Genomic DNA, 12,670 nt, shown 5'->3' with positions numbered 1-12,670 from the left:
CAACAAAGTTGTCAAAATTTCAGGCAAAGGTTGACAAATTCATTACAGATAAAAAGGAATTAAAAATTATGCTGCGAGGATTAGATGACAAAACTGTGCATATGGAAGACCATTTTAAGCATAAACACTTGGCATGACTGAACTGCTTCATTGTTCTAAATTCTATGCACCAGTGTGGAGATTCATAGAAAATTGAGCAAAATTCTGTTTTTATTCCAGTCTTAGCTGTTAACTGCAGTTCGGGATTGTACTCTTAACTAACTCAGAAAGTAAGCATTCAAGTGCCGCTCCAGGTGGACTGAATATAAAACCCAGGATGACACTGCAGCTCGACAGAATGCTTCACTATTAGAAGTACTGTCTTGTAGTTGAAGTGATAAGCCAAGATTCACTGTACTCCCTCAGGTTAAAATTAACTAGTCCAGCAAAACCACAGGAGTTCTTTGATAATCTTGCTAGTATTTAATCTACCAAGCAAATCGCTAAAATGAATTGTATCATTCTCACATTTCTGTTTGTGAGATCTTGCGCACAAGTTGACTAGTGTTTCTTACATTACAACAGTTATAACATTTCCACATGGTCCATTACCTGTATATGCCTCAAATTGTCCTAAGGTTGCAAATGACCCAATATAAAGTCTTCATTTGTTTTAGCTTCTGTAATATTTGTTGGTGGTGTTGTGATCAGTTTTAGCAATGTTATTTAAGCCTAATTACAAAGTCTGAAACAGAATACTTACTGAAACAGCCATGTTCCTGGAAAGATGTTTTGGGAACACTGGAATCCTAACATAAATATAATACTAGTGAATAGTTTACATGCAAAGTTTATTTTGTCTCTTATTCAGGACAATTTAACCTCTTTAAGCTTTCACATACATCACTAGCAAATCAGGACAATGGAGAATCAATGTATCAAACAATTCCCGTCAAAAGAAGTTTTTTATATCTCTCTCTCTCTCTCTCTCTCTCTCTCTCTAAGCAAGCTCAACTAAAAATATCAAGTATAATAATGATTTCAAGTTCCAAAGCAGAATTTCGGCTAGGCTGCATCAACAAGTTTTTTTTGGGTCCTCTTTTTGGTGTCAATTTTCCTAGGACATTCGGACCATATTCCCAACATGATGTAGAGAATCCTGACACTCTCAAATGCCACTCCTCATACAAGATGCTGGTTAGCCCAAGTACTGACAGGCAATTTGACCGCGGGGATTATCAGACAAGCTCAATAATATTTACATTATGCACATTCCAGTGACTTTGTCAATCTGAATGGCTCAACTATTAAAAGCCTTCATTCCATATGGAACCTGGTACATACTTCAGATTATTTTCTCAATCCTTCACTTTCAAATTTTTTTCTGTTTCTTATAAAAATGTGTATAGTTGTGTTCAAGTTTTTTTTCACCAAAACAAGGGAAATTAAGTAAGCAGTGTGGGAATACAGATTTGACCAAATTCAATTCAGTAACACATAGTAAAATAACTAACTTCATCCCATAAAGTGTAATTCTGGTTGCATACTTATACAGTACCTGTATGGTTCCATCAACATCAGACAAATAGGGAGGAGGTTTCTGGCATTTTATGAATTGTCCACCTTAGCAGAAAGGAAAGCAAAATCAATGAACAACAATTTATATTCAGCTGCTTAAAACTTTTGATTTCTCATGTCACAAATTAAGTCTATGGGGTGAATTTGCATTTGCAGATTTATATTTGCAGATACATTCTACTTTGTTCAAAAAGCACACCATCTATAGGCAGTCAGTCCATGTAACATTTTATAAATTCCTACTTTGGAAATTGAACCAGTCTGACTTAAAGTTGAGATACAGTCAAACAAACTTCACACCTTAAATGCACTGCCTGAACTGAGCAGTCACCCTTTTTTTAGGCTGATAAAACCTTAAGTTGTCTTGGGATTGTGACTTGAAAGTAATTCTGGAATTTACATATTAATCAATTAAAACCTGCATCCCCATTCTAACTGATTAAAGAATCAACAGCAATCTAGGTTTTTTCAAAACGTCACACCAGTTTTATGATACTCTGATTTTTTATTACAAATTCTGTGCCCTTTGATCCTGCCCCACTAGTTACCTGACAAAGGAGCAGTGCTCCAAAACCTTGTACTTGCAAATAGACTGTTGGACTATAACCTGGTGTTCTGTGCTTTTTAACTTTGTCCACCCCAGTCCAATACCGGCACCTCCACATCAAAGAACCACATGCACAAAGCACTTTCACATTAAATAACATTAATTCAAGAAAGGCAGTCAAATGCTTGTTCACAATGTACAGAATCTTAACACTACTTTTCAGATGCAAATAGAAAGCCAGGGTATTTGGCTCCCTAGAAATTAATCTATACTCTTGTGTACAATTTTATGACAAAAAATAAGCATCATTTAAAGCCATTTAAAAAATTAATTTACTGAACTGTCCTTTTTAAATTATTAACAATTCAACAATTAATAAACTAAAGGACTAAAAGATTTTCTTTACCATATTTCTCTTTGTTCCTGATTTTCTGTTTGAAGGTTTCTGCTGTATAGTTACAACTCTCATTTTCCTCATTACTGCTGTTGCTGCTGCAACCATCAGAGGGTGATCCATGGGTTTTCTCATTTCTTCCATCTTCTTCATGACTTCTATGGCTTTTGCAATGCAACCTATATGGAAGAAGTTAGTTTGCTACTAGGGAGAGATAAAGTGGGTACAAATTTCTAATCGGTAGGTAGTATTTGAATATTCAAGTAAAACTGAGTGGAAATAACACAGAATTATAACAGAAATGCAGGTGAGCTACTTAAAATATTAATTACTGCTACTGACTAATAGCTATTGAGTTACTTACACACAATTATTGATTGGACGTATGTGCCATGAATTTTTTTTTCAAAGAGGACACCTTTAAAAGCAGAGGACACTGAATACAAGCAACAACAAATGTTGCATTTGTGAAAAATGTAAACTGCTGAATGGAGCTAATACTTTCACAGAGAAAGGATGTCTAACCCAATTTGTGAATATAATGAAGTTATTGGATTTTGAATAAATAGAGAGAGCTTGCTAGGAATGGCAGATGATCATTTGAAATTTGCTGAAGGTAATAAATTTTGGTTTGGGATCTGACAAATTGTGAAATACTACAAGACAGATACAGGTTAGCAGGCAGATATGTGGCAGACATAACTCAATGTTTACTTATTTTTAATTCAACATTTTGGAAGAATGTACCTCAAATAGAAAGATTTAACACACAATAAAGATGTAGTTTTTGAATACACAAGTCATTAATAGGTGAACTATCCACAATTACACAAAAAAACCAGAACCTTTGGTTAATACTAGAATTCCAATATACAAAAGTAATGGGGCTTGTGTTCAATTAGTTTAAGATTGCTGATGGAACATCACACATCGGGTTTGGGCTATCAGTTATAGAAAGGATATAAAGAAGAATGGCAAAGAGTCAGTTTCAATTCAAATAGATATCTCGAGGAAGAAATGGAATATAGCAATGAAGAGACACTTAAGTTAAGACTCTTTTCATTGGGTTGGAATATGATGAGGGGCAACCTGATGCAGATACTACAAGTTCTGATAAAAGTAAACAGCAGTAGATTAAAATCGTAGAATGATTACAACGGACAGTTATTCAGCCCACCCTATTTGTGCTAGCTGTCTGCAACAGAATACAATAGTGGTCCTATTCCATTGCTAGATCTAGTATTTTTTCAAATATTTTCTCTTCTGATAATTTTCCAATTCTTTTCAGAAAGCCATGGTAATAGCTCTAATGAACACTTTCTCAATGTGCTCTGTCACCTTCAATGACTTGCCCTCATATACCTCAGGCCACCTGCTCCTGCACTCCCTTTAGAATTGTACTCTTTATTTTATATTGTATCTTTCCATTGTCATGACCACAGTTATGACCTGTACACATATCAAACTTAGTTCCAACAATTTTTTTAAGAGGACGACATGACTGTAGATATAATTTCAGTGGCTGTGTGGAGTGACACACCAGATGTCACACCAGATGAATGTCAAAGAAACATCAAAGAGACGGCTTGGAAGACAGATATGCATTACAAACTGAACTGTAATCCCCTGTGAGTATCTCAGATTATGAACATGATCATAAAAACAATATAGTAGTCTGAGAAAGAGGCATATTTGTGTTTTCGTCTCTCAAGAAGGCACAGGGACAGGATTTAAAAATAAGCTATGACCATGGCCTGCATGCATGAATGGCCTGATGTTCTTGAGTTGAGCTTTGAGAACAGCCATTAAACTTTGCATAACACAGAAGGGGAAAAAGATACTTCCTTGTTCTGAGTCCTGAAAGCCAGCAAAAAGGAAATAGGACAAAAGACTTGCAACTAACCTGCCAAACCAAAATTCCTGAGATCAATGTGTTGGTCGATCAAGATTGCACTATCTATTCTTCATAAACAACTCAAAGATTAAACCATATATCTTGTAATTGATCTTTCTTCTTGGATTCATTTCATCTATCTTCATCTGGGTGCTCAAAAATTTGAATATCTTATTGGGAACCATAATAAATCGGGGATCCTCTCCTGGGATCTGACTGTTACACTGCTCTTCCTACCAAATGCAATTACTTCACATTTCTCTGAATTAAATTTAATCTGCCACTTCTCCATCTTTTTCACCAGCTTGCTCACATCCTCTTGAAGCTTATTTGTATCCTCCTCACAGATAACAAAGCTTCAATCTTGTGCGTCATCTGTAGGTTTTTAAATTGGGACCACTATTCAAATCTAGGTTAGTTGATTTGTCTAGACTGTGATTCAGAAACAAAATCATTTGTCATTTGGTCAAATGTGGATTAATGAAAGAAAACTAGAATGTATCTGTTAAGGAGGAGAAAGTGAGGACTGTAAATGTGATTCAAAATAGCGTTAACACAACGGATGAAGTCTTCCCCGGCCCTAAAGAGTGGAAGGTGTTGAAAAACCACGGCTCTCAAAAATTGCCAAGAAAATGACTTAGAGTGAAAGAGCAACTGATCTGTTTTTGGCAAAGCACAAATGAATAAATTAACACTCAAGTCATTAATGCATTTCAAAAACAGCAGGGGTCCTAACACCAACTCAAGATAAACATCAAAACAAACCTTTCTCCAGTTGAAACTATCCATCATCAGTGCTCTTAGTTTCCTGCCATTCAGCTAATTTCATATTCTTGCTGCTACTGTCTGTTCTATTCGGACCATAATCTCTATCTTTGCACACTAGTTAGTTATTTGGGACTTGTCAATTGGTTTACATTAGCCTCATTCATTCTCTCTGTCATCTCAACTGTAGACTCAAGCAAGTGAGTGAAACATGATTTGCCCTTCACAAACACAGGCAAGAGGGTGGTATTGGAAAAGCGCAGCAGGCCAGGCAGCATCCAAGAAGCAGGAGAATTGACATTTCATAGGAATGAAGGGTTTATTCTTGAAACGTCAGTTCTCCTGCTCCTTGGATGCTGCCTGACCTGCTGTGCTTTTTCAGCACCATAGTCTTGACTCTGATCTCCAGCAACTGCTGTCGTCATTTTCTTCTTAACAACACTCTGGTTTTCTTTCATTAATCCACACTTGACCAAGTGACAAATGACTTTGTTTCTATTATTGTTTCTTAAGGCTTCCCTACCACTGACATTAAAATAGATAGTCTGCAAAAGCTTGGGTTATCCATATACCTTTTGCCAAACAAGAGTATTGTATCTGCAATTCTCCAGTCGTATGTCACCACCCCTACGCTCTCAGAGGAATGGAAAATCATGATCAATGCCTCCACAATTTTTATCCTTACTTCTCACATTATCTTGGCAATCCTGGTAAATTTAATAACATTATGTACCTCCTTTTTATTAATTTTCAGCCCATCTATCTCAACTGTCTTCTTTATCACTAGGGGTGGCACAGTGGTTAGCACTGCTGCCTCACAGCACCAGGGTCCCAGGTTTGATTCTAGCCTTGGGCTGTCTGTGTGGAGTTTGCACATTCTGCCAGTGTCTGTGTGGGTTTCCTCTGAGTGCTCTTGTTTCCTCCCACAGTCCAAAGATATGCAGGCCAGGTGAATTGGCCATGTTAAATTGCCCATAGTGTTAGATGCATTAGTCAGACGGAAATAGGTCTGGGTGGGTTACTCTTCGGAGGGTTGGTGTGGACTGGTTAGGCTGAAGGGCCTGTTTCCACACTGTAGGGAATCTAATCTAATCATGAAATGAGCAACATCTTCTTTCATGATGAAGACAGTTACCAAATATTCATTCAGTACTTAGTCATACCTCTCTCCCTTTTGGCTAAATCCTCTTTTAAGTCCATAGATGTCACCATACTTCTTTTTACCACCCTCTCACTATTTGCATGCCTAGAGTGTACTATTGGATTGCCCTATTAGCTGACTTTGTTCTTTTTTCTTTGTTCTTTTTCTTTTTTCACTTCCCCTCTGAACCTGGTTCTCAATTGCACCATCTACTTGACAATTACCATATGTACCCTTCTCCTGTTTCTCAAACGTTTATCTGCCTCTTTTGTCATCAACATTTTTGGCATATGTTTGCTCCTAGTTCCACAGGAACATACCATGACTACACAGGAACTATGTCCTCTTTAAAGGCAGCAAGCACACTACTCCATTTGCTTTGTTTACAAATCTTTGAATTCAATTTATCTACGTCAAATCTGTTCTCACATCATTAATATTCATTCTTGCCAAAATAGTTACTCTCACTCGAGAATTTTCCTTCTTGTTTGGCATAACCAATTCAAACCTTATGTGGTTATGATCCTTACGTATTCAATGGTCTCTAATTGGCACTTGCTCTACTTCACTTTCCAGAACCAGATCCAGCAAGCCACTTTTCTCATTAAACTAGAAGAATACTGATATAGAAAATTCTCCTAAACATACTCCAGAGATTCTTATGTATTCCTGTCCTTTACACAACAATTAATGCTAACCCAGCCTATATTAATTACCCCAATTAAAATTACACCATTATTCTGACACTAGAATTATTTTCGCATGAAGTAAAGTAGATTACTTCGTAAATTATAAAGTGATTAGACAGTGACAACATGGTTTTGTGAAAGGAAAATTGTGTTCAACTAATTTGTTACAGTTACTTGAGGAAGCAACATGCAAGGTGTACAAAGTTGATCAAGCTATGGTATACTACGGTTGCCAAAAGGCACATTAGAGGTCGCTGTAAAGATAAAAGCACATTGAATGGATAAACGACTGGTCAGCAAACTGGAAAAAACAGAGAAGGAATAAATGGGCTGGCTTCTCAGGTGACTGTTCACTCTCTCCCCTCAGAGTGCACTGTAGCTTTGAGTGTGGCTTGCTTGTATTTGCTAGAAACCACACATATTCAGACAAACGGATCTACTTTCAACAGGGAAATGGAACATGTCCAGTCACTGAGATTTGCTTTGAATTCAACAAAAGTGTGGCAAACAATAATTCTCCATGCCAATCCTTCAATTGAACAGTTAATTTACTAACCAACAGCACCTTTTCTCAGACATTGTAATTGTTGTTCCCAATCAAATTTGACCATATGTCTGGCTTGATGAGTCTAAGATGGAAAACTTTAACAACATGTTTCTTTCTTCAGCAATATTTAAGTTGTATACTACACATACATGCATAAATTAACATCTCAAAGTAACTGAAAGCTTACAGTTTAGAATTCTAAAGTGAAATGTATTACTTTAAAACACAAAACATTTTTCTACTGAGTGTGGATTAGCCACAGGGTTTCTAAAAGACTGATTTTCCCTCATTCCCCCCCGATCAAATAAGGAAATTTAAATAACTTGCATTAAAAAGCAGAGTACTCCTGCAGCATCTTTCATGCCCTCAGGTCATGGACTCAACACAGAGTTCAACAACTTCAAATCAAAACTTCTGTCTTCGTATATTTTCTTTCTGCACTTTTTTTTTGGTTTTGGTTGGTAATTGTTGATTCCTAATGAAGGGCTTATGCCCAAAACGTCAACTCTTCTGCTCTTTGGATGCTGTCTGACTCGCTATGCTTTTCCAGCACCACACTTTTCAACTCTGATCTCCAGCATCTGCAGCCCTCACTTTCTCCAACTGTTGATGGTGACTTTACTTTCCCATTTTTACATCTTCTAGACACATTGTTTGTTGCTTTTTAAATTAGCATTACCTTTCATCTTGCATCATCAGCACTGTGTCCTCCATCCTATCCCTGCTTAAAATGTTATATCTCTGAGAATTTTCAGTTCTGATGAATGGTTGCTGACCTAGAAATATAATCTGTTTCTCCCTCCATGAATGATATCAGACCTGCTGAAATTTTATGCTTTTATATTAGGGCAGATTCAACGAAGTTTAACAAAACAAAGACCACACTAAATCAAACAGTATGGCTCTCATGTCATCACACAACTGCTGCCAGTTCGGATTATTTGCCTAATACTCTGGCTTGATTTAAATATTATATTGATAGATCATGAACTTTCACACCTGTCAACTCCTTTGTCAATATTTTTAACAAGCTTTACGCTGTCAGAACCTGTGCAATTTGGTGGATAAGGTGTCATGAAGCCCTTAAATTCACAGTTTGTGTCAGCTTCTGTCCGATTACAAATAGAGCGTCCCTGTGAAAAGGAAACATTTCAACATGTAAACAAAGTATCAATTTTTACTTGAAAAGGATTTTGAACATTTTAGAGAAAAGTAACAGAAATTAGTCAGATATAAAAGCTAAATTACAAGAACACTTAAAAATAAACTGAGATAAAATATTAATTTACAAGGCTGAAAAATGTAATATTAGTGATCAATATTAATTTCCAACAGACAGGTAAAATTGTTGTTATCTTCGGCAGATGAAGACTTAACTATCTGACTTAACTCTTACCGGAGTGCATGTCTTTAGGCTATAGGTATGTTGTTCATTTTGTGGTTCCGGTTTATTTTCTTTAGTCTGTGTCGCATTTTGAATATCTTCAACACTTGCAGCAGAACTGTCTGAATAAACATTCCGTGCTTTAAGAAAATGACTAGGCATGAAATTTCATAACATAACTTCCTTACTCTTGTTTATTTCTCTTATTGATCTACAGTTTGTATCCAAGCGTCCAGTTCTAGATAAAATCCTGAAGCTACTGAATCTACCCCATGTATTTTGCAAAAACTAGAAATTTTATCTAGGCATTTAATATTGAGAATGTTTAGTTTTTTTATTCATTTCATAAATCAAGGCTGAAATAAGTTAGTAAGGTTCATCTAAATCTACCCAACATGCTAAATGTTAGTGAGGTTCTGTTAAATTTGATGTAGACTCCACTGGGATTTTGTTTGCAAATATTTGGTTCATCGTTCATTTACGTGAGTACATGTTTTATATGTTATTGAACTTACGATTCAACAGCTGAAAATGGGATAATGGCAATTGAATCACCTTGAGGTCTAAACCAACTAAAAGTTGGTTCATGTTATTTAAAATGTTAACAGCTAAGAAGGTAGAATTAGAAACAGTAAGTGGACTTGCTGAACTAGGGATTTGCAATAATGACACTCCAGAAAAACTGTCGCTCAAGGAGTTAAGATAACACAATTAAAAGCATTCGGTGAACTCTGAATAAAACACACTTACTTCATCAAATCAAAAAGTTGGAAATGAATGCAATTAACCTAATTCATCTTGGTGATAACTCAGAGCAGGCTACACCATCATGGAGATGTGTGGAATGTTCTCTAGTTTTAATGCATCCGTGCAAGAGTCTGAAGCAGTTTCAGCAGACTTCAGGCAGTTAGGACTCAGGCTAAGTCCTCAGAAGATGTTTAAGAGTGCTGTGGAAAACAGTTCAGGTTAGAAAGAAACCCTAGAAGCCGCTGATAGCTAGGCAAGGTTGAGAGTTATGTAAAGGAAACCCATAATCATTATTTGCTTGATGCAGCCAATAAACTGCAATTATAGAAATGTAATGGCACGTCATGTGAAGCTAGCTGTTTGATAAAAACTGGTGCTGTGCAGGGAATTAGAATCTTGGGAACAACCTCAGAAGTCCTGGGGATCTTGATATTAGGAGAAAAGATTGAATGACCTGGACATAAGCCAAGTTTCAGGCAGTGTACATCAAAGTTGCTTTCATGCTTTCCAAAGCTAGATTTTTCAAGGTAAAGAATTGGAATTCCTAAATAAAGACGACAATTTAAATGATATTTGATGATTCACAGTTTCACAAAGAACGGTGGAATTTATCTCAATTACAATTGCCATTTAAATTGCAGTCTGTAAGTTATTTGATCATTTAAACAATGCTTTATCTAACTAAATAACAATGCAAATTAGAAAAATAATATAAACCACAACAGTTTCATGTTCAGAAACGATGTGGAGAAATAATCTTTTTCAATAAACATTGTTCGAGTTTATATATCCCACTAAAATGTATTTGGCAGCTAGTTTTACATTTGACAATTCCTCCCAACTCTCCGCCAAAAATTGAAACTCAGAATTTTCTGTCCCAATGATACAGAATATCAAAGCTATTTAACAGAAAGGTATTGTCATTGTCAGAGTCATTCTATAGGGAAACAGACCCTTCGGTCCAACCAGTCCATGCTGATTATAATCCCAAACTAAACTAGTCCTAACTGCCTCTACTTGACCTAAAGGTGAAAGTGTAAGCAGATAATGTTAATTGTTGGTTGTTAGAGGAACAAAATGACAAAATGATTTCAGTATAATCTACTGTACAATTCTGATACATTTTATGTGAATATGTCAAGTAAAGGTTCAAGAGTAGACTACATATCAAGTTAAAAAAAAAGGTACCACCAATAGCTGTTCCAAAACCTCTCAAACTTCAAATCTCAAATCAAGACAGAAAAAGCAAAATAGACAACGAGGATTAAATAAAGCTGTGAATGTTGGATATCTAAAACGGAAATTGTAAATAAAAGAGCAAATCGAGAGCATCCACAAATGATTTGAAGGAACCCACCATATCAACTCCAGTCCCCTCACAATAAATGGCAATATCTCATTTATCTTCTTAATTACTAGTTGTACCTACATACTAACCTTATGTTACCTATATGCCAGGATATCCAGATCCCTCTCCATTACAGCTCTAAGATCTCTCTTCATTTACATTGTATGTTGTTTTTCTATTGTTGTGCCAAAATGACTAAGTTCACATTTATCCACATTATACTCAATATGCTAAACGTTTGCCTGCTTACTTAATTTACTCACCATGGTTGTAGACTACATAAATTCCAGATTATCTCACAATTGTACTTTGTGATCTTCTGCATTGGCTCAATTGCTTTGAAGTTTAATTACTTTATTTATATTATATCTTTGAATTGGACAAACTCAGTGTGTTCTCACTTGAATGTCTTAGGAAGGATATGCTGGCACTGGAGGGAGTCGGGAGGAGGTTTAAAAGAATGATCCCAGGGATGAAGGCTTGTCAATGAGGAATAGTTGAGGAATTTGGGTCTGTACTCAATGCAGTTTAGAAGGATTAGGGGAGGATCTCATTAAAATTTACAGAATACTGAGAGGCCTGGATAGAGTGAACATGGAGAAGATATTTCCAGCAACAGAAAAGACAATGACCTGAAGTCACAGCCTCAGAGTGAAAATCTCAGACCTCTTAAAACAGAGATGAGTAAGAATTTCTTCAGCCAGAGGGTGGTTAATTTGTGGAATTCACTGCCACAAAGGATTGTGGAGGCCAAGTCACTGAATGTATTTAAGAGAGATAGATATGTTCTTGGTTGGTAAGAGAATCAAGGGTTACAGCAGATGGCAGGAGAATGGAGTTAAAAAAAATATCAGCTTGATCAAATAGTGAAACAGACTCATGGGCCAACTGGCCTAATTCTGCTCCAATGTCTTATGGAAGCTGAGGGACAACCTGGTAAAGGTTAACAAAATTATGAGAGAATGAATAGAATGGATAGTTGGAGTCTTTATTCCAGGGTAGAAATGTCAGTTACTAGGGGACATAAGGTAAAAGGGGGAAAGTTTAAAGGAGAATTGAGAGGCAAGTTTTTTTTTTAAACACAGAGGGTGCTAAGCAACTAGAATATATTGCTAGAGGAATTGGTAGAAGTAATGTTTGAGGCTGTTACAAAGTTGAAAGCCTGTACGTTTGTTTTAAAATGGAAAGTGTTTTCTGAATTTTGAAGTAAACTTAAAATGAAGGCTCAGCTGCCCGAATGGAAAGCCTGGGAGACGAGCTGTTCCAAAATGGATAAATATAGGAAATAGCTGTTAAATGGATACCTGAGCATTTTTTTTTAAGACTAGATTCCCTACAGTGTGGAAACAGGCTCTTCAGCCCAACAAGACACCAACCCTCTGAAGAGTAACCCACCGAGGCTCATTTCCCTACATTTACCCCTGACTACTACACCTAACACCATGGGTAATTTAACTTGGCCAATTCACCTAACCTGCACATCTTTGGACTGTGGGAGGAAACCCACACAGACAAAGGGAGAACGTGCAAACTCCACACAGTCAGTCGCCCGAGGCTGGAATTGAACCGGGGTCCCTGGTGCTGTGATTGCTCTTTTGACAACAATTCAAATTTAACCTGTTTAAATTATGCCCAGGATACTAAAGTTTGAATTTAT

At 36.5% G+C, this 12,670-nt stretch overlaps 1 protein-coding gene across 9 annotated transcripts in view; it reads right to left on the bottom strand.

Moving 5' to 3' along the window:
• The window catches only part of setdb2 (SET domain bifurcated histone lysine methyltransferase 2), a 92,823-nt gene that overhangs the window by 62,547 nt on the left and 17,606 nt on the right, over positions 1-12,670 (bottom strand). For 8 of the 9 annotated variants that reach the window (XM_060833387.1, XM_060833383.1, XM_060833382.1 and 5 more), the window contains 5 exons: positions 8,931-9,036; positions 8,534-8,667; positions 2,511-2,677; positions 1,538-1,602; positions 743-788 (listed from right to left, as the gene is read on the bottom strand). In XM_060833387.1, coding sequence (XP_060689370.1) covers positions 743-788; positions 1,538-1,602; positions 2,511-2,677; positions 8,534-8,667; positions 8,931-9,036 — 518 coding nt within the window. Of the gene's footprint in view, positions 1-742; positions 789-1,537; positions 1,603-2,510; positions 2,678-8,533; positions 8,668-8,930; positions 9,041-12,670 lie in introns of all 9 variants that reach the window. The other variant, XM_060833390.1, reaches the window with a different exon arrangement.

Source organism: Hemiscyllium ocellatum, chromosome 12 (assembly GCF_020745735.1).
Source record: "Hemiscyllium ocellatum isolate sHemOce1 chromosome 12, sHemOce1.pat.X.cur, whole genome shotgun sequence".
Lineage (NCBI taxonomy): Eukaryota > Metazoa > Chordata > Chondrichthyes > Orectolobiformes > Hemiscylliidae > Hemiscyllium > Hemiscyllium ocellatum.
Note: the sequence above shows the minus strand (reverse complement) of the source record. Positions and strands in the feature narration are given on the sequence as shown.